Source organism: Manis pentadactyla, chromosome 11 (genome assembly GCF_030020395.1).
Source record: "Manis pentadactyla isolate mManPen7 chromosome 11, mManPen7.hap1, whole genome shotgun sequence".
NCBI classification, from domain to species: Eukaryota; Metazoa; Chordata; class Mammalia; order Pholidota; family Manidae; genus Manis; species Manis pentadactyla.
Genome location: NC_080029.1, coordinates 124,481,973 through 124,504,826, shown reverse-complemented (window position 1 = coordinate 124,504,826; position 22,854 = coordinate 124,481,973). Strand labels below are relative to the sequence as shown.

Sequence of the window (22,854 nt, the reverse complement as noted above, 5' to 3'; positions counted from 1 at the left end):
CACTCTTATGAAGGTTTCACATGAAAGAACAATGAGGTTACTACATTTACCCATTTATCAAGTCTCCACCCATACCTCAATGCAGGCACTGTCCATCAGTGTAATAAGATGCCACAGATTCACTATGTGCCTTTTCTGTGCTACACTGTTTTCCCCGTGATCCCCCCACACCATGAGTACTAAACATAATACCCCTCAATCCTCTTCTCCCTCCCTCTCCACCCGCCCTCCCACACCCCTCCCCTTTGGTAACCTCTAGTTCATTCTTGAAGTCTCTGAGTCTGCTGCTATTTTGCTCCTTCATTTTTGCTTCATTGTTCTACTCCACACATGAGGGAAATCATTTGGCACTTGTCTTTCTCTGCCTGGCTGATTTCACTGAGCATAATGTCCTCCAGCTCCATCCATGTTGTTGCAAATGGTAGGATTTGCTTCTTTTCTTATGGCTGAATAGTATTACATTGTGTATATGTACCACATCTTCTTTATCCATTCATCTACTGATGGACACTTGGGTTGCTTCCATATCTTGGATATTGTAAAAAGTGCTAAGATAAACATAGGGGTGCATGTGTCTTTTTGAATCTGAGAAGTGGTATTCTTTGGGTAAATTCCAAGGAGTGGGATTCCCAGGTCAAATGGTATTTCTATTTTTAGTTTTTTGAGGAACCTCCATATTGCTTTCCACAATGGTTGAACTAGCTTACATTCCCACCAGCAGTGTAGCACGGTTCTCCTTTCTCCACATCCTCGCCTGTGTCTGGCTGCTTTTACTTAGCAAATGATTTCAAAGTTCATCTATGATGTAGCATATCAGTACCTCATTCCATTTTATGACTGAACAATATTTCAGTGCATGGATATACCACATTTTTATTTATCCATGGACCTTTGTTTCCACTTTTGGACATTATGAATAATGCTATGAGCATTCATGTGTATGTCTTTGTGTGCACATGTCTTCATTTCTTTTTTGTGTCTATGTATCTATATGTGGAATTATTAGGTCCTTTGGTAACCTGTGTTAAACTGTTGCCCAAAGCGGGTGCACTGTTTACATTCCCTAAAGGTTGTATGTATACAACCACACTCTTCACGCCCCTGTAGTCTGGCATTAGCTGTTTCTATTCCTCCTGAACTACTATTGCTAACAGGGACTTCCATGTTGGTAAAACCAGAGGTCCCTTTCCAGGCTTTATTATGTGTGATTATCAAATTTCTCAGCAACATTGGAACAGTTTTCCCTTAGCTTCTGACTGACTCTTCTCAACCTCTTTTGCTGGCAACTCCTTGTTCACCTAACTTCTACATGTTGGGAGTCCTCCAGAATTTGGTAGCAGGTCCTTTCTCTCCCCTCTTTTCCCTCTATTCCTATGACTTTTTTTTCTAATTGAAATTTTTATTGAGTTAACTGTATATTCTCATGCAGCTGTATATTCTCACACAGTTAACTTGTATATTTTCGTATAGAGATCCCTTGTACACTTCGCCCAGTTTCCCCAAGTTGAAATATTTTGCAAAACTATAGTATAGTATAACAGGGGGAGTCTAGTAACCATAATATTGTTCATGTAGTTGTACATTAATGATAGCAAAATAAAAAAAATAAAAAAAACAAAACCATAGTATAGTATGACAAGTTGGTGATACAATCCATAGAGCTTATTCAGATTTCCCCAGTTTACTTGTAACTCATTTATGTGTATGTGTGTCTTAAGTTCTATACAACTTGATCTCCTGAATGGGTTTGCATATCCACCAGCATAGTCAAGATAGTGAACAGTCCCAAAACAAGAATCCCTCCTGTTGCCCTTTTAAGCCACACCCATCTTGCTCTAATGTTCTGTTTCTCCCAGCTCCTGGCAGCCACTAATCTCTTCTGCATTTCTAATATTTTTGTCATTTAAAAAAATTACATAAATGGAATTACACATTTTGAGGTTGTAACCTTTAGGGATTATCTTTTTTTATTCATCATAATCCCTTGGAGACTCATCTAAGTGTATGGCTCATTCCTTTTATTGTTGAGTAGTAAGTATTCCATGCTGTACCACATACCACAGTTTGTTTAACCAGTCATCCACTGAAGGACTTCTAGACTGATTCCAGTGTTTGGTTATTACAAATCAAGCTGCTGTGAATACTCATATATAGTTTTTTGTGTGACTGTGTTTTCCTTTCTCTGGGATGCACAGTCAAGGGTACAATTCCTGGTTCATATGGTCATTGCATATTGAGTTTTTGAAGAAACTGCCAAAACTATTTTCCAGTTTTTGCTTTACTATTGTACATTCCTACCAGGAATGTGTGAGTGACCCAGATTCTCTGTATCCTTGCCAACATTTGGTGTAGCCACTTGTTTTTTGTTTAGCCATTCTGATAGGTAGTGATATCAATGTTGAATATCTCATGTGCTTACTGGGCAACTTTATATATTCTTCTATGAAATACTTATTAAGTCTATTGCAAATTTTCTAATTGGATTGTTTATTGTTGAATTTTGAAAGTTTTATACATAGTAGTCATTTGTTGAATATGTGGGTTTTAATTTTTCCCAATATGTAGCTTCATTACATCCTCTAAACAGAGTATTTTGTAGAGCAAAAGTTTTTAGTTTTGATGAAGTTCATCTCATAGATGTTTTTCTTTTTATGGATTATGCTTTTGGTGTCAAATATGAGAACTCTGTGTAGTCCCAGATCCTGAAGATTTCCCCTTATGTTGTTGTTTGTCAACGTTTTGTAGTTCTGTGTTTTGCAGTTAATTCTGCAAATCATTGTGTTAATTTTTGTATAAAGTGTAAGAATTAGGTCATAGGGCTCTTTTTCCCCCTGATGTACAATTGTTCTAGCACTATTTGTTAAAAAGACTTCCATGGCTTTTAAAATGTCGCTATATGCCAGTGATTCACATTCTTATGTGTTTTTTCTGCTCCCAATGCCCTCCTGCTTTCTAGATTACCTCTATTTGTATGTCTCTTACACAGGCATCTCCAACTCTATAGCACAAAAACGACCTCATTTCCCTTCCAGCCTCCCTTTCCCAACCTCTTCCATCTCAGTTAATGCACCTAGGAGTCATTCTTTACATCACCCTTCTCTCATTTCCCACATCTGGTCCTATAATTCTCCTCGATCTCAGAGTTCTCAGATCCAATTACTCATACACATTTCTCTTGCTTGCCACCATCAGTTTCACTGACCACTTCAGAGGGTTCCTGAGTGGACTCCTGCTTCTCTTCTCTTGCTCAATAAGTTTTTAGTGATTTTTTTAGAAATTTGTGTCTGATTATGTCATTCACCTACATGAACTCTTCCACGTCTTTGCACTGCTCTTATGGGTTGATATCTTTACCAAATTCTGCTAGCCCTCAGTGATCTTGCACTTGGTTCCTCTACAGTCCTCCTGTGTACAGTTTCCCTCTCGAAGCTGGTCCCCCACCAGTTCTCTTTCAGCTTCTGGTATCCAGCCACCTCTTTCTTTGTGTCCTTCCTTACGCATTTCCTCTCCCTGGAATGTTATTCACACCCACACTTAGCTGCTGAAAATCTCAGCTTGTGTGGCACTTTTAGAGATGCTGGACCTGACATCTGGTTATTCCTTCTCATAGAACTCTAGGTCCCCCTCCGCGACTCTATTGTTTATGTGTTTAACATCTGTAACTGTACTAATTATAAACATATTGAAGGGAGGATCATGTCTGTTTTCTTCATGTATACTCTGTGCCTGGCTCAGTACCTGGCATATATATACATACACACACATACACAAGTAAATATATAGTAAATATTTGTAAAAATGGAGTAAATATTTGAGTGAATGAGATAGAAAAATATAGTAAGTTAACAAGATGTAGGCAAATTAGGGTAATGTATAATTCTTAGTCCTCTGGTATTATTTTTTGTTATCATTAATCTACAAATAAATGAAGAACATTGTTTACTAGGCTCCCCCCTTCACCAAGTCCACCCTAACACACTGCATTAAGTCACTGTCCATCAGCATAGTAAGATGCTGTAGAATCACTACTTGTCTTCCCTGTGTTGCACAGCCCTCCCCATGCCCCCCCACATGCTAATTATACATGCTAATCGTAATACCCCCTTTCTTTTTCACTGCCCTTATCCCTCCCTTCCCACCCATCCTCCCCAGTCCCTTTCCCTTTGGTAACTGTTAGTCCATTCTTGGGTTCTGTGATTCTGCTGCTGTTTTGTTCCTTCAGTTTTTCTTTATTCTTATACTCCACATATGAGTGAAATCATTTGATACTTGTCTTTCTCCACCAGTCTTATTTCACTGAGCATAATACCCTCTAGCTTGATCCATGTTATTGCAAATGGTAGGATTTGTTTTCTTCTTATGGCTGAATAATATTCCATTGTGTATATGTACCACATCTTCTTTATCCATTCATCTACTGATGGACACTTAGGTTGCTTCCATTTCTTGGCTATTGTAAATAGTGCTGCGATAAATATAGGGGTGCATCTGTCTTTTTCAAACTGGGCTGCTGCATTCTTAGGGTAAATTCCTAGAAGTGGAATTCCTGGGTCAAATGGTATGTCTATTTTGAGCATTTTGAGGAACCTCCATACTGCTTTCCACAATGGTTGAACTACTTTACATTCCCACCAGCAGTGTAGGAGGGTACTCCTTTCTTCACAACCTCGCCCACATGTGTTGTTGTTTGTCTTTTGGATGGTGGCAATCCTTACTGGTGTGAGGTGATATCTCACTGTGGTTTTAATTTGCATTTCTCTGATGACTAGTGATGTGGAGCATCTTTTCATGTGTCTGTTAGCCATCTGAATTTCTTCTTTGGAGAACTGTCTGTTCAGCTCCTCTGCCCATTTTTTAATTGGATTATTTGGTTTTTGTTTGTTGAGGTGCATGAGCTCTTTATATATTTTGGATGTCAACCCTTTATCGGATCTGTCATTTATGAATATATTCTCCCATACTGTAGGGTACCTTTTTTGTTCTATTGATGGTGTCCTTTGATGTACAGAAGCTTTTCAGCTTGATATAGTCCCACCTGTACATTTTTGCTTTTGTTTCCCTTACCCGGGGAGATATGTTCATGAAGAAGTCGCTCATGTTTATGTCCAAGAGATTTTTGCCTATGTTTTTTTCTAGGAGTTTTATGGTTTCATGACTTACATTCAGATCTTTGATCCATTTCAAATTTACTGTTGTGTATGGGGTTAGACAGTGATCCAGTTTCATTCTCTTACATGTAGCTGTCCAGTTTTGCCAGCACCATCTGTAAAAGATACTGTCATTTCTCCACTGTATGTCCATGGCTCCTTTATTGTATATTAATTGACCATATATGTTTGGGTTAATGTCTGGAGTCTCTATTCTGTTCCATTGGTCTGTGGCTCTGTTCTTGTGCCAGTACCAAATTGTCTTGATTACTGTGGCTTTGTAGTAGAGCTTGAAGTTGGGGAGCGAGATCCCCCCCACTTTATTCTTCCTTCTCAGGATTGCTTTGGCTATTTGGGGTTTTTGGCAGTTCCATATGAATTTTTGAACTATTTGTTCCAGTTCGTTGAAGAATGTTGTTAGTAATTTGATAGGGATTGCATCAAATTGGTATATTGCTTTGGGCAGGATGGCTGTTTTGGTGATATTAATTCTTCCTAACCAAGAGCATGTGATGAGTTTCCATTTGCTAGTGTCCTCTTTAATTTCTCTTAAGAGTGTCTTATAGTTTTCAGGGTATTGGTCTTCACTTTCTTGGTTAGGTTTATTCCTAGGTATTTTATTCTTTTTGATGCAATTGTGAATGGAATTTTTTTCCTGATTTCTCTTTCTATTAGTTCATTGTTATTGTATAGGAAAGCCACAGATTTCTGTGTGTTAATTTTGTATCCTGCAACTTTGCTGTATTCCGATATCATTTCTAGTAGTTTTGGAATAGAGTCTTTAGGGTTTTTTATGTATCATGTCATCTGCAAATAGTGACAGTTTAACTTCTTCTTTACGAATTTGGATTGGTTGTATTTCTTTGTTTTGTCTAATTGCCGTGTCTAGGACCTCCGGTACTATGCTGAATAACAGTGGGGAGAGTGGGCATCCCTGTCTTCTTCCCAATCTCAGAGGAAAAGCTTTCAGCTTCTTGCTGTTCAATATGATGTTGGCTGTGGGCTTATCATAATACAGACTTTATTATGTTGAGGTACTTGCCCTCTATTCCCATTTTGCTGAGAGTTTTTATCATGAATGGATGTTGAATTTTGTCAAATGCTTTTTCAGCCTCTATGGAGTTGATCATGTGGTTTTTGTCTTTCTTTTTGTTTATGTGATAGATGATGTTGATGGATTTTTGAATGTTGTACCATCCTTGTATCCCTGGGATGAATCCCACTTGGTCATGGTGTATGATCCTTTTGATGTATTTTTGAATTGGTTTGCTAATATTTTGTTGAGTATTTTTGCATCTATGTTCATCAGGGATATTGGTCTGTAATTTTATTTTTGGTGGGGTCTTTGCCTGGTTTTGGAATTAAGACAATGTTGGCTTCATAGAATGAGTTTGTGAGTATTCCCTCCTCTTCTATTTTTTGGAAAACTTTAAGGAGACTGGGTATTATGTCTTCTCTGTATGTCTGATAAAATTCTGAGGTAAATCCATTTGGCCCGGGGTTTTGTTCCTGGGTAGATTTTTGATTACTGCTTCCATTTCTTTGCTGCTAGTTGGTTTGTTTAGATTTTGTTTCTTTCTTGGTCATTCCTGGAAGATTGTATTTTTCTAAGAAGTTGTCCATTTCTTCTAGGTTTTCCAGCTTGTTAGCATATAGGTTTACATGGTATTCTCTAATAATTCTTTGTATTTCTGCGGGGACCATAGTGATTTTTCCTTTCTTGTTTCTGATTCTGTAGATTTCTGTTGATTCTCTTTTTCTCCTAATAAGTCTGGGTAGAGGCTTATCGATTTTGTTTATTTTCTCAAAGAACCAGCTCTTGGTTTCATTGATTTTTCTATTGTTTTATTCTTCTCAATTTTATTTATTTATTTTCTGATCTTTATTATGTCCCTCCTTCTGCTGACTTGAGGCCTCATTTATTCTTCTTTTTCCAATTTTGATAATTGTGACATTAGACTATTCATTTGGGATTGTTCTTCCTTCTTTAAATATGCCTGTATTGCTATATACTTTCCTCTTAAGACTGCTTTCGCTGGGTCCCACAGAAGTTGGGGCTTTGTGTTGTTGTTGTCATTTGTTTCCATATATTGCTGGATCTCCATTTTAATTTGGTCATTGATCCATTGATTATTTAGGAGCATGTTGTTAAGCCTCCATGTGTTTGTGAGCCTTTTTGCTTTCTTTGTACAATTTATTTCTAGTTTTATACCTTTGTGGTCTGAAAAGTTGTTTGGTAGGATTTCAATCTTTTGGAATTTACTGAGGCTCTTTTTGTGGCCTAGTATGTGGTCTATTCTGGAGAAAGTTCCATGTGCACTTGAGAAGAATGTGTATGCTGTTGCTTTTGGATGTAGAGTTCTATAGATGTCTATCAGGTCCATCTGTTCTACTGTGTTGTTCAGTGCCTCTCTGTCCTTACATATTTTCTGTCTGGTGGATCTATCCTTTGGAGTGAGTGGTGTGTTGAAGTCTTCTAAAGTGAATGCATTGCATTCTATTTGGTCCTTTAGTTCTGTTAGTATTTGTTTCACATATGCTGGTGCTCCTGTGTTGGGTGCATATATATATTTATAATGGTTATATCTTCTTGTTGGACTGAGCCCTTTATCATTATGTAGTGTCCTTCTTTATCTCTTGTTACTTTCTTTGTTTGGAAGTCTATTTTGTCTGATACTAATACTGTAACACCTGCTTTTTTCTCCCTGTTGTTTGCATGGAATATCTTTTTCCATCCCTTGACTTTTAGTCTGTGCATGTTTTTGGGTTTGAGGTGAGTCTCTTGTAAGCAGCATATGGATGGATCTTGCTTTTTTATCCATTCTTTTACTCTGTGTCTTTTGATTGGTACATTCAGTCCATTTACATTTAAGGTGATTATTGAAAGATATGTACTTACTGACATTGCAGGTTTTAGATTCGTGTTTACCAAAGGTTCAAGGTTAGCTTCTTTAGTATCTTACTGCCTAACTTAACTCACTTATTGAGCTATTATAGACACTGTCTGGTGATTCTTTATTTCTCTCCCTTCTTATTCCTCCTCCTCCATTCTTTATATGTTGGGTGTTTTAGTCTCTGCTCTTATGTGTTTCCTCTAACTGCATTTGTGGGTAGTTTATTTTACTTTTTGCCTTTAGTTAGTATTTGGTTGGTCTGCTTTCTTTGCTGTGATTTCATTTTCTCTGGTGACATCTTTTTAGCCTTAGGAGTGCTCGCATCTAGAGCAGTCCCTCTAAAATACCCTGTAAAGGTATTTTGTGGGAGGCAAATTCCCTCAACTTTTGCCTGTCTGGGAATTGTTTAATCCCTTCTTCAAATTTAAATGATAATCATGCTAGATACAGTATGAAGGCTTGGTTCAAGGCCCTTCTGTTTCATTGCATTAAATATATCATGCCATTCTCTTCTGGCCTATAAGGTTTCTGTTGAGACTTCTGATGATAGCCTAATGGGTTTTCCTTTGTAGGTGACCTTTCTCCTCTCTCTAGCTGCCTTTAAAACTCTTTCCTTGTCCTTGATCTTTGCCATTTTAATTATTATGTGTCTTGGTGTTGTCCTCCTTGGGTCCCTTCTGTTGAGAGTTCTGTGTACTTCCCTGGTCTGAACAATTTTTTCCTCCCCCAGTTTGGGGAAGTTTTCAGCAATTATTTCTTCAAAGGCACTTTCTATCCCTTTTTGTCTCTCTTCTTCTGGTGCCCCTATAATGCAGATATTGTTCCTTTTGGATTGGTCACACAGTTCTCTTAATATTGATTCATTCCTGGAGATCCTTTTATCTCTCTCTACATCAGCTTCTATGCGTTCCTGTTCTCTGGTTTCCATTCCATCAATAGCCTCTTGCATCTTATCCGTTCTGCTTATAAATCCTTCCAAAGATTGTTTCATTTCTGTAATCTCCTTCCGGACGTCATCTCTTAGCTCTTTCATATTTCTCTGTAGGTCCATCAGCATGGTTATGAGCTTTATTTTGAATTCTTTTTCAGGGAGTTTGGTTAGGTCTATCTCCCCAGATTCCTTCTCAGGGGATGATGTCTTGGTTAGTCTGGTCTGTATCAAATTCTTCTGCCTTTTCATGGCGATAGAGGTAGTTGTGGAGAGGTGGCACACATGTTAGCTGGAAGAATGTCCCTTCATGCTACTTGTGGCCTTCCTCTCCTGGGAGAACAGTGACCCCTAGCGGCTTGTGCTGGGTAGCTGCGTGCAGACGGGGTCTCAGATTCTTGCCTGGCCACTGTGAAAGAAGCTCTGCCCTGCTGCCTCAGGCTTCTGCTCCACTATGGCGGAGTTGCGTCGGAGGGGAAATGGGCGGGAGGCTGTTTATCTCGGTGAGGGGCCTCTGAGCTGCGCTGCCGTCCAGGGGTTAGGGTGCCCAGAGTTCCCAGGGATTCCCAGCTGCTGGGCTAAGTGTTCTGGGACATTTCTGTCCAGCTGTGCGGTCCCTGTCCCTTTAAGTCTTTCAAAAAGCACTCACTTTTCTTTGTCCCAGGAGCGCCAACTGCGGGGACCCACTTGCAGGTTTTACTGCCCCATTTCCCTAGAATCCAGCACCCCACTCACCGTGTGTCTGCGCTCTGGGTGTGGATGGCTAGGGCTGAGTGTTTAGCAGTCCTTGGCTCCCTCTGCCTCCCGCTCCGACTCCTCTCCTCCTGCCGGGAGCTGGGGTGAGGGGTGCTCGGGTCCCACCGGGCCGGGGCTTGTATCTTACCCCCTTTGCGAGGCGCTGGGTTCTGGCAGGTGTGGATGTAGCCTGGCTTTTGTCCCGTTTCTTCTGGTGTCTCTTTTAGGGATAGTTGTATTTGTTGAATTTTCAAAAATATATATGGTTTTGGGAGGAGATTTCTGCTGCTCTACTCACGTCGCCATCTTGGCTCCACCTTCTGGTATTTTTATAAATTATTTTTTTGAGCCACGGACATTCAGCCATCTTTTTACTTCATCCAGGACATAGTGTGGTAACTTGAGAGAGAATCATAAAGGTTATGTTTGTTATTTTTTATCACACCAATAATTTGAGTGAGCTGTTTGTAGGCAACTGAAAATGCTTTATTGCTGGAACTCTTATGTGTGCCCCAGTCACTTGCAAAGAGAATACTACTTTTAAATATCTTGGGTTATATCTGTCTGTATTGAGGGGACATTAGTCTTTTTTCTTAACATGTTGTTGATACACAGTCCTATGTTGGTTTCAAGTGTCTATCAGTGGTTCAGCAGTGCCTGTGATAGCGAATTATTGTGTCCCTTTGTCTGCCTCCCTTGCCGCCCCTACACCCATCTGAATCCCTCCCTCTTGGTAACCACTAGTCCCTTCTCAGTATCTGAGTCTGCCACTGTTTTGTTCCTTCTGTTTTGCTTTGTTTTTATATTCCACAAATAAGTGAAATCATATGGTATTTGTGTTTCTCCACCTGGCTTATTTCACTGAGCATAATACCCTCTAGATCTATCCATGTTGTGGAAAATGGCAGTAGTTGTTTTCTTTTTGTGGCCGAACAATATCCATTGTGTATATGTACCTGTCTTGCCAGTGGATTTCAGCCCTGGGAAAGTTCACTATGGATTCAGTGAGACCGAGGAATGACAATGGAATGTTCTTGTGGTGAAAGGGTTTATTACCTGGCTTGTTCTCCCAGCGATAGGTCGAGCACTAGAATTACGTCTGCATCCAACAGTCTGCAGGTCTATAATCCTTCTTTGTCTCTGCCTCCACCCAGAGCACTGGGCAGAGCTCTTTATATAGTGACTGGGTCAATAAAAGCTTATTGCCTATGGGTGTGGAAGCAGCAGCCTAGCAGCAGGCCGGTTACATCATCAAGTAGTTTAGGTTCAGGTGAGGATCCTGCCCATGGAAACCTTCACTTTATCCACAGTAACACATCTTCCTTATACATTCATCTGTTGATGAACACTTAAGTTGCTTCCATATCTTGGCTATTGCGAATACTGCGGTGATAAACGTAAGGGTGCATATATATTTTTTAATCAGGGATTTTGTGTTTTTTTTGGCTAAATTCCTGGAAGTGGGATTACTGGGTCAAATGGTATTTCAATCTTTAGTTTTTTGCAGAACCTCCATACTGCTTTCCACAACACCTCTTTACATTCCCACCAGTAGTGTAGGAGAGTTCCTATTTCTCCACATTATCACCAGCATTTGTTCTTTTTTATCTTTTCAATAGTGGCCATTCTAACCAGTGTAAAGTGATACCCCATTGTGGTTTTGTTTTGTTTTTGCTATCATTAATGTACAATTACATGAACAACATTATGGTTATTAGACTCCCCCTATTATCAAGATCCCCCCATATACCCCATTACAATCACTGTCCATCAGTGTAGTAAGATGCTATAGAATCACTGCTTGTCTTCTCTGTGCTATACAGCCTTCCTGTGTCCTGCCCCCCTACATTATACATGATAATGGTAATGTCCCTTTTACCCCCTTGACCCTCTCTTCCCATCCATCCTCCCTAATCCCTATCCCTTTGGTACCTGTTAGTCCATTCTTGGGTTCTGTGAGTCTGCTGCTGTTTTGTTTCTTCAGTTTTTTCGTTGTTCTTTTTTTTTTTTTTTGTAGATAATTATTTTTTATTGAAGGGTAGTTGACACACAGTATTACATTAGTTTCAGGTGTACAACACAGTGATTCAACATTTATATACACGATAACTCTAGGTACCAGCTATCACCATACCAAGTTGTTACAATATTTTGACTATATTCCTTATGCTATACATTACATCCCGGTTACTTATTTATTTTATAATTGGAAGTGTGTACTTTTTTTTTTGTTTGTTGTTGTTGTTGTGAGGGCATCTCTCATATTTATTGACCAAATGGTTGTTAACAACAATAAATTCTGTACAGGGGAGTCAATGCTCAATGCACAATCATTAATCCACCCCAAGCCTAATTTTCGTCAGTCTCCAATCTTCTGATGCATAACGAACAAATTCTTACATGGAGAACAAATTCTAACATAGTAAATAAGTTACATGGTGAACAGTACAAAGGCAGTCATCACAGAAACTTTTGGTTTTGCTCATGCATTATGAACTATAAACAGTTCAAATATGAATACTCATTTGATTTTTATACTTGATTTATATGTGGATAACACATTTCTCTCTTTATTATTTTTAATAAAATGCTGAAGTGGTAGGTAGATACAAGATAAAGGTAAAAAACATAGTTTAGTGTTGTAAGAGAGCAAATGTAGATGATCAGGTGTGTGCCTGTAGACTATGTATTAATCCAAGCTAGACAAGGGCAATAAAACATCCACGTATGCAGAAGATTGCTCTCAGAACAGGGGGGTGAGGTTCTAAGCCTCACCTCTGTTGATCCCCAATTTCTCACCTGATGGCCCCCGTGCAACTGTGCCTGTCTTAGGTTGTTCCTCCCTTGAGGAATCTTACCCGTCTCTGGCTAACCAGTCATCTTCCGGGGCCATACAGGAAAATGTAAAGTTGGTAAGTGAGAGAGAAGCCTTATTGTTTGAAAAGGTTAGCTTTTTACTTCTTTGCATATTTATGCCCTGTGGCTTCTATGCCCGGCATTTGTCTTGAGGTATCTTTACTACTTGGAAGAATTATGATACTCGGTAAATTTGATATGAGGCATGAATTCTATTTAAGGGTTGCAATTAGGAAGGAAGAAGAAAAGCTATAGAAGTAGCAGGCGGAAGAAAACATGGGAAGATTGATTATTTCTTTGACATATCTTCTTGTAGAGTAACTTCAGCATGTATAGGTTTTAAACTACTAATTAAATTGCGCACGCACATTAACATAATAGGAGTATAGTTACATAACCAAAGCATACCTGTAATTACCAGCCATCTCCAGTGAAACCAAGAAAACCAGTTAGGCACCTTAGGCATTTGTGAAAACTTATCTGTGATATGGTGGATATTGTCCAACTGAGCTTGAACAGTCTGAGAGAAATCAGACAAATTAAAACAACCCATTCCTGGGGACTGTTCACATCCCATATGTTCTTTTAACAGTAAATAGTCTGTAGTTGTAAGATTTTGGAGCGCTACAATTTGCACTTCTCCTAATTCTTGTTTGAGTTCCAACAGTACAGATCCAGTCAAATTTGTTGTTTTACTGTGTGCACAGGCCAGCTTAGATATCTCCTTCCTCATTCCCATGGCAAGTCCAGGAACTGGTGGGATGAGTGCATCTACCGCTGTAGCAGTGCGTGGATCTTTGTTGGGGTTTTTTGATGATCATCTTCTGGCATGAGTCTTCCAGAGAGTGCAGATGTTGGAAGTTCTTTTTCATATCGTATCTTAGTTCATTTTTGGGGTAGCCCAATCAGGCTTTGATCCTCTGTATAAACACAAACAGACCCTTTGCCTACACTTTTATATGCCCTTTATACCCTTGTGTAGGACTCATTGGAGGTCTCCACACAGGAACTGCCTTTTTTTTTTTTTTTTTTTTTTGGTATCATTAATCTACACTTACATGAAGAATATTATGTTTACTAGGCTCTCCCCTATACCAGGTCCCCCCTATAAACGCCTTTACAGTCACTGTCCATCAGCATAGCATATGTTGTAGAATCACTACTTGCCTTCTCTGTGTTGTACAGCCCTCCCCTTTCTCCCACCCCCCATGCATGCTAATCTTAATACCCCCCTTCTTCTCCCCCCCTTATCCCTCCCTACCCACCCATCCTCCCCAGTCCCTTTCCCTTTGGTACCTGTTAGTCCATTCTGGAGTTCTGTGATTCTGCTGCTGTTTTGTTCCTTCAGTTTTTCCTTTGTTCTTATATTCCACAGATGAGTGAAATCATTTGGTATTTCTCTTTCTCCGCTTGGCTTGTTTCACTGAGCATAATCCCCTCCAGCTCCGTCCATGTTGCTGCAAATGGTAGGGTTTGCCCTTTTCTTATGGCTGAGTAGTATTCCATTGTGTATATGTACCACATCTTCTTTATCCATTCATCTATCGATGGACATTTAGGTTGCTTCCAATTCTTGGCTATTGTAAATAGTGCTGCGATAAACATAGGGGTGCATTGGTCTTTCTCATACTTGATTGCTGCATTTTTAGGGTAAATTCCTAGGAGTGCAATTCCTGGGTCAAATGGTAAGTCTGTTTTGAGCATTTTGATGTACCTCCATACTGCTTTCCACAATGGTTGAACTAATTTACATTCCCACCAGCAGTGTAGGAGGGTTCCCCTTTCTCCACAGCCTCGCCAACATTTGTTGTTGTTTGTCTTTTGGATGGCAGCCATCCTTACTGGTGTGAGGTGATACCTCATTGTAGTTTTAATTTACATTTCTCTGATAATTAGCAATGTGGAGCGTCTTTTCATGTGTCTGTTGGCCATCTGTATTTCTTTTTTGGAGAACTGTCTGTTCAGTTCCTCTGCCCATTTTTTAATTGGGTTATTTGTTTTTTGTTTGTTGAGGCATGTGAGCTCTTTATATATTCTGGATGTCAAGCCTTTATCGGATGTGTCATTTTCAAATATATTCTCCCATACTGTAGGGTTCCTTTTTGTTCTATTGATGGTGTCTTTTGCTGTACAGAAGCTTTTCAGCTTAATATAGTCCCACTTGTTCATTTTTGCTGTTGTTTTCCTTGCCCGGGGAGATATGTTCAAGAAGAGGTCACTCATGTTTATGTCTAAGAGGTTTTTGCCTATGTTTTCTTCCAAGAGTTTAATGATTTCATGACTTACATTCAGGTCTTTGATCCATTTTGAGTTAACTTTTGTATATGGGGTTAGACGATGGTCCAGTTTCATTCTACATGTAGCTGTCCAGTTTTGCCAGGACCATCTGTTGAAGAGACTGTCATTTCGCCATTGTATGTCCATGGCTCCTTTATCAAATATTAATTGACCATATATGTTTGGGTTAATGTCTGGATTCTCTAGTCTGTTCCATTGGTCTGTGGCTCTGTTCTTGTGCCAGTACCAAATTGTCTTGATTACTATGGCTTTATAGTAGAGCTTGAAGTTGGGGAGTGAGATCCCCCCTACTTTATTCTTCTTTCTCAGGATTGCTTTGGCTATTCGGGGTCTGTGGTGTTTCTATATGAATTTTTGAATTATTTGTTCCAGTTCATTGAAGAATGTTGCTGGTAGTTTCATAGGGATTGCATCAAATCTGTATATTGCTTTGGGCAGGATGGCCATTTTGACAATATTAATTCTTCCTAGCCATAAGCATGGGATGAGTTTCCATCTGTTAGTGTCCCCTTTAATTTCTCTTAAGAGTGACTTGTAGTTTTCAGAGTAAAAGTCTTTCACTTCTTTGGTTAGGTTTATTCCTAGGTATTTTATTTTTTTTGATGCAATTGTGAATGGAGTTGTTTTCCTGATTTCTCTTTCTGTTGGTTCATTGTTAGTGTATAGGAAAGCCACAGATTTCTGTGTGTTGGTTTTGTATGCTGCAACTTTGCTGTATTCTGATATCAGTTCTAATAGTTTTGGGGTGGAGTCTTTAGGGTTTTTTATGTACAGTATCATGTCATCTGCAAATAGTGACAGTTTAACTTCTTCTTTACCAATCTGGATTCCTTGTATTTCTTTGTTTTGTCTGATTGCCGTGGCTAGGACCTCCAGTACTATGTTAAATAACAGTGGGGAGAGTAGGCATCCCTGTCTAGTTCCCGATCTCAGAGGAAATGCTTTCAGCTTCTCGCTGTTCAGTATAATGTTGGCTGTGGGTTTATCATAGATGGCCTTTATTATGTTGAGGTACTTGCCCTCTATCCCCATTTTGCTGAGAGTTTTTATCATGAATGGATGTTGAACTTTGTCAAATGCTTTTTCAGCATCTGTGGAGATGATCATGTGGTTTTTGTCTTTCTTTTTGTTGATGTGGTGGATGTTGTTGATGGACTTTCGAATGTTGTACCATCCTTGCATCCCTGGGATGAATCCCACTTGGTCATGGTGTATGATCCTTTTGATGTATTTTTGAATTCGGTTTGCTAATATTTTGTTGAGTATTTTTGCATCTACGTTCATCAGGGAAATTGGTCTGTAGTTTTCTTTTTTGGTGGGGTCTTTGCCTGGTTTTGGTATTAGGGTGATGTTAGCTTCATAGAATGAGTTTGGGAGTATCCCCTCCTCCTCTATTTTTTGGAAAACTTTAAGGAGAATGGGTGTTATGTCTTCTCTGTATGTCTGATAAAATTCCGAGGTAAATCCATCTGGCCCAGGGGTTTTGTTCTTGGGTTGTTTTTTGATTACCGCTTCAATTTCATTGCTGGTAATTGGTCTGTTTAGATTTTCTGTTTCTTTTTGGGTCAGTCTTGGAAGGTTGTATTTTTCTAGGAAGTTGTCCATTTCTCCTAGGTTTCCCAGCTTGTTAGCATATAGGTTTTCATAGTAGTCTCTAATAATTCTTTGTATTTCTGCGGGGTCCGTTGTGATTTTTCCTTTCTCATTTCTGATACTGTTGATTTGTGTTGACTCTCTTTTCCTCTTAATAAGTCTGGCTAGAGGCTTATCTATTTTGTTTATTTTCTCGAAGAACCAGCTCTTGGTTTCATTGATTTTTCCTATTGTTTTATTCTTCTCAATTTTATTTATTTCTTCTCTGATCTTTATTATGTCCCTCCTTCTGCTGATCTTAGGCCTCATTTGTTGTTCTTTTTCCAATTTCGATAATTGTGACATTAGTCCATTCATTTGGGATTGTTCTTCCTTTTTTAAATATGCTTGGATTGCTATATACTTTCCTCTTAAGACTGCTTTTGCTGTGTCCCACACAAGTTGGGGCTTAGTGTTGTTGTTGTCATTTGTTTCCATATATTGCTGGATCTCCATTTTGGTTTGGTCATTGATCCATTGATTATTTAGGAGCGTGTTGTTAAGCCTCCATGTGTTTGTGAGCCTTTTTGCTTTCTTTGTACAGTTTATTTCTAGTTTTATGCCTTTGTGGTCTGAAAAGTTGGTTGGTAGGATTTCAATCTTTTGGAATTTACTGAGGCTCTTTTTGTGGCCTAGTATGTTGTCTATTCTGGAGAATGTTCCATGTGCACTTGAGAAGAATGTATATTCTGTTGCTTTTGGATGTAGAGTTCTATAGATGTCTATTAGGTCCATCTCCTCTACTGTGTTGTTCAGTGCTTCCGTGTCCTTACTTATTTTCTACCCGGTGGATTTATCCTTTGGGGTGAGTGGTGTGTTGAAGTCTCCTAGAATGAATGCATTGCAGTCTGTTTCCCCCTTTAGTTCTGTTAGTATTTGTTTCACATATGCTGGTGCTCCTGTGTTGGGTGCATATATATTTAGAATGGTTATATCCTCTTGTTGGACTGAGACCTTTATCATTATGTAGTGTCCTTCTTTATCTCTTGTTACTTTCTTTGTTTTGAAGTCTATTTTGTCTGATATTAGTACTGCAACCCCTGCTTTCTTCTCGCTGTTGTTTGCCTAAAATATGTTTTTCCATCCCTTGACTTTTAGTCTGTACATGTCTTTGGATTTGAGGTGAGTCTCTTGTAAGCAGCATAGAGATGGGTCTTGCTTTTTTATCCATTCTGTTACTCTGTGTCTTTTGATTGGTGCATTCACCCCATTAACATTTAGGGTGACTATTGAAAGATATGTACTTATTGCCATTGCAGTCTTTAAATTTGTGGTTACCAAAGGTTCAAGGTTAGCCTCTTTAGTATCTTACTGCCTAACTTAGCTCGCTTATTGAGCTGTTATATACACTGTCTGGAGATTCTTTTCTTCTCTCCCTTCTTATTCCTCCTCCTCGATTCTTCATATGTTGGGTGTTTTGTGCTGTGCTCTTTCTAGGAGTGCTCCCATCTAGAGCAGTCCCTGTAAGATGTCCTGTAAAGGTGGTTTGTGGGAAGCAAATTCCCTCAGCTTTTGTTTGTCTGGGAATTGTTTAATCCCACCATCATATTTGAATGATAGTCGTGCTGGATAGAGTGTCCTTGGTTCAAGGCCCTTCTGTTTCATTGCATTTAATTTATCATGCCATTCTCTTCTGGCCTGTAAGGTTTCTGTCGAGAAGTCTGATGTTAGCCTGATGGGTTTTCCTTTATAGGTGACCTTTTTCTCTCTAGCTGCCTTTAAAACTCTTTCCTTGTCCTTGATCTTTGCCATTTTAATTATTATGTGTCTTGGTGTTGTCCTTCTTGGATCCTTTCTGTTGGGGGTTCTGTGTATTTCCATGGTCTGTTCGATTATTTCCTCCCCCAGTTTGGGGAAGTTTTCAGCAATTATTTCTTCCAAGATACTTTCCATCCCTTTTCCTCTCTCTTCTTCTTCTGGTACCCCTATAATATGGGTATTGTTCCTTTTGGATTGGTCACACAGTTCTCTTAACATTGTTTCATTCCTGGAGATCCTTTTATCTCTCTCTATGTCAGCTCCTATGCGTTCCTGTTCTCTGGTTTCAATTCCATCAATGGCCTCTTGCATCCTATCCATTCTGCTTATAAACCCTGCCAGAGTTTGTTTCATTTCTGCAGTCTCCTCTCTGGCATCTGTGATCTCCTTCCTGACTTCATCCCATGTCTCTTGCATATTTCTCTGCATCTCTGTCAGCATGTTTATGATTCTTATTTTGAATTCTTTTTCAGGAAGACTGGTTAGGTCTGTCTCCTCTGGTGTTGTCTCTGTGATCTTTGTCTGCCTGTAGTTTTGCCTTTTCATGGTATTAGGAATAGTTTGCAGAGCTGGGATGAGTGATGGCTGGAAGAACTTCCCTTTTGTTGGTTTGTGGCCCTCCTTTCCTGGGAGAACAGCGACCTCTAGTGGCTTGTGCTGGGTAGCTGCACACAGACAGGGCTTCTGCTTCCTGCCGGGCTGCTATGGAGTTTATCTCCCCTGTTGCTGTGGGTGTGGCCTGGCTCGGGCAGCTGCTCCAAAATGGTGGAGTTGCGTTGGAGGGGGAGTGGCCTGGAGGCTATTTATCTCCGTAAGGGGCCTCCCTGCTCCCTGCAGCCCAGGGGATTAAGGTTCCCAGAGATCCCCGGATTCTCTACCTCTGTATTAAGTGTCCCGCCCTGCCCCTTTTAGACTTCCAAAAAGCACTCGCCAAAACAAAACGACCACAAAAAAAAATTAAATAAAAAAATTAAAAATTAAAAAAATAAAAATAAAAAATGTCCGCTCGTTTTTCTTTATTCTCTGGCGCCAGCCTCAGGCATCTGCTCACCAGTCTTGCTGCCCTGTTTCCCTAGTATTCGGGTCCCTTTCCCTTTAAGACTTCCAAAAAGCGCTCGCCAAAACAAAATAGGAAAAAAAAGAAAAAAATGACCGCTTGCTTTTCTTATGTCCTCCGGTGCCAGGCCTCCGGTACCCACTCACCGTTCTTGCTGCCCTGTTTCCCTAGTATCCAGGGCCCTGCGCACACACTGTGTCTGCGCTCTGGCCCGGATGGCTGGGGCTGGGTGCTTGGCAGTCCTGGGCTCCGTCTCCCTCCCGCTCTGCCTACTCTTCTCCCGCCGGGAGCTGGGGGGAGGGGCGCTCGGTTCCCGCGGGGCCGGGGCTTGTATCTTACCCCCTTTACAAGGCACTGGGTTCTCGCAGGTGTGGAGGTGGTCTGGATGTTGTCCTGTGTCCTCTGGTCTTTATTCTAGGAAGAGTTGTCTTTGTTATATTTTCATAGATATATGTGGTTTTGGGAGGAGATTTCCGCTGCTCTACTCACGCCGCCATCTTGGCTCCTACAGCTTTTCGTTGTTCTTATATTCCACAGATGAGTGACATCATTTGATACTGCTCTTTCTCCACCTGGCTTATTTCACTGAGCATAATACCCTCTAGCTCTATCCATGTTGTTGCAAATGGTAGGATTTGTTTTCTTCTTATGGCTGAATAATATTCCATTGTGTGTATGTACCATGTCTTTTTTATCCATTCATCTACTGATGGACACTTAGGTTGTTTCCATTTCTTGGCTATTGTAAATAGTGTTGTGGTAAACATAGGGGTGTATATGTCTTTTTCAAACTGGGCTGCTGCATTCTTAGGGTAAATTCCTAGGAGTGGAATTCCTGGGTCAAATGGTATTTCTATTTTGAGTTTTTTAAGGAACCTCCATACTGCTTTCCACAATGATTGAACTACTTTACATTCCCACCAGCAGTGTTGGAGGGTTCCCCTTTCTTCACATCCTCGCCAACATTTGTTGTTTTTCTTTTGGATGTTGTCCATCCTAACTGGTGTGAGGTGATATCTCATTGTGGTTTTAACTTGCATTTCTCTGTTGATTAGCGATATGGAGCATTTTTCATGTGCCTGTTGGTCATCTGAATTTCTTCGGAGAAGTAACTGTTCAGCTCCTCTGCCCACTTTTTTATTGGCTTATTTGCTTTTTTGTTTGTTGAGGTGCATGAGCATCCCATACTGTAGGATGTCTTTTTGTTCTACTGATGGTGTCCTTTGCTTTACAGAAGCTTTTCAGCTTGATATAGTCCCACTTGTTCATTTTTGCTTTTGTTTCCCTTGCCCCAGGGAGATATGTTCATGAAGAAGTCACTCATGTTCATGTCCAAGAGATTTTTGCCTATGTTTTTTTCTAAGAGTTTTATGGTTTCATGACTTACATTCAGGTCTTTGATCCATTTCGAGTCTACTTTTGTGTATGGGGTTAGATAGTGACCCAGTTTCATTCTCTTACATGTAGGTGTCCAGTTTTGCCAACACCGGCTGTTGAAGAGGCTGTGTTGTGACCTGCTGAGGTGTACTGGGAATTTACAAAAAACACAGACAACAAAGACAGACAGACAATGGCTGCAGCAGCCCTGATGTGGCACAGCTCCTTTATTTTTATACTGCCTTTCTCAGACCTCAGCCAAATACTATGCGTATCTTTCCCTTCTCAGGAGGAACAGGCCAGAACATTCTGTTGATTTTCTTAGAATCTGCCCAGTAAGCAGGGGCAGTGTTTTCACACGTCCCCAAGGTCTCCCTGTTTTCGGTGTGAGGCGTCTTGGCTTGTGTTTGAGGACAAGATATGCTTTTATGGGCAGATAACTTCCAAGGACTGCACCAGTTGTTCTCGCTAATCCCCAGTCATCGCTAATCAACCGAATAATGCAAATTAAAACCACAATGAGATATCACCTCACACCAGGGAAGCTAGTGCTTCCCTATTCTGTGTTCAGAAATGGGGGAAGACAAAGGCCATCCCCTACATCTCCTCCTTTCTTTAAATATTACATGGCTGAGATCGAACATGTCGAAAGATAGACATAACTTGAGCATATAGATTTTAACGAACTACTAGTTAAATTGCCTACACAACTTAACAGAACAAGAATACAGATACATAAGAAAGGCAGACTTATAATTACTAGCCATAGCCAATGAAATTAAGAAACCAGTTGGATAACCCAGGTATTTGTGAAAACTTATTGACAGTATGATGGATATCATCTAATTGATTTTGAATAGTTTGAGAAAAATCAGACAAATTGAAATAACTCATTCTTGGAAACTGTTCATCTCTTACATGTTCTTTTAACAGCAGATAATCTACAGTTGCACGATTTTGAAGTACTGCATCTCGCACTTCTTCCAGTTCTTGGTTGAGTTCAGATAATATAGAAGCAGTCAAATTTGTTATTTTGCTATATGCACAGGCCAGCTTGGATATCTCTTTCTGCATTCCAGCGACAAGTCCATGAACCAACAGGATGAATGCAGCTGCAACTGCAACAGCGGCAGGATCTAAAAGTCTCTAGTTGTCATCACAATCATATGGCAGAGCTCGGAGAAGTCTCTTTCACTTATATCCAGGATGATCTATTTGGGCAGGAAGAATGCGTCCCACACCACAAACACCTTGATAGTGTGAAGAAAGGGCTTGATATGTTTTGTTATTACACAAAAATACTCAACCGTTTGGAAGTCTATATCCAGAAGACCATTTTACATTGATTGTAGAATTACAGTAAGAGAGTACATGAGTACAATTAATACATACACAGTCAGTAATTATAGTAGTACTAACAGGTAAATTTAATTTGGCATCGGGAGTAAGTGTCTTAGGGGGAAGAGTGATATTTCTGTAACATAAAACATTCAGTAATAAAGTTTAGCATTATTTATTTTGACAGTGCTGTCCAGGTAAATATATATCAGGTAAATAAGCCAAATTAGCCAAATATTTTCCGTGATGGGGAGAAGAAATTCCTCTGACATATTCCAGGGGCCCTCTGGAAAATATCAGAGTTAACTAGAGGTAAAAGTACTTTTTAAAATTTGGACTTGGGAAGCTGTCAAAAGTTTTTAAGGCACTTGCCTAAATAGAATTATAGTTATTTAATAACACTTACTATTTAACCAGAATGATAATAAGAAGGTTTAAAAGCAAATACAGAAGGTTACATAGTGGTTAACAACACCTAGCTTACAGTCTTTTTAATATTAAGATCTCATTTTCTTAAATACACAGGCAATTCATTGAGGCTTTAAGCATAAGAAACTGTTTTAATAAACAATTAGAAAACTTTTTACAATCTTTCAACATTAAAGGTAGACTAATAAACTTTTGTTCTTTTAACAAAAATTCTAGTCTTGCTGTGTATTTGATATGAAGATTTATTTACTTTAATTTCACATAGCATGACTATGTCAATTTTTTATAAACTTTTAACAACTTTCCTTTTACATTCAGTGTTTACTGTCTTTAAACAAAAGCTGTACTTTAGAATAGTTATCTTCTTTTACTTTCAATACAATGCATTTCTATTCCTTATACCTT

General features: G+C 39.5%; 1 protein-coding gene across 7 annotated transcripts in view; it reads left to right on the top strand.

Annotated features, from left to right (window-relative positions):
• The window catches only part of UBE2Q2 (ubiquitin conjugating enzyme E2 Q2), a 115,561-nt gene that overhangs the window by 57,259 nt on the left and 35,448 nt on the right, over positions 1–22,854 (top strand). The window contains exon 10 of one of the 7 annotated variants that reach the window (XM_036907595.2): positions 21,762–22,659. The exons of 5 other annotated variants lie outside the window; for them this stretch is intronic. In XM_036907595.2, the coding sequence (XP_036763490.2) occupies positions 21,762–21,822 (61 nt within the window). In that variant the 3' untranslated portion in view covers positions 21,823–22,659. Of the gene's footprint in view, positions 1–21,730; positions 22,660–22,854 lie in introns of those variants that run through there. One more of the 7 variants, XM_057489018.1, reaches the window with a different exon arrangement.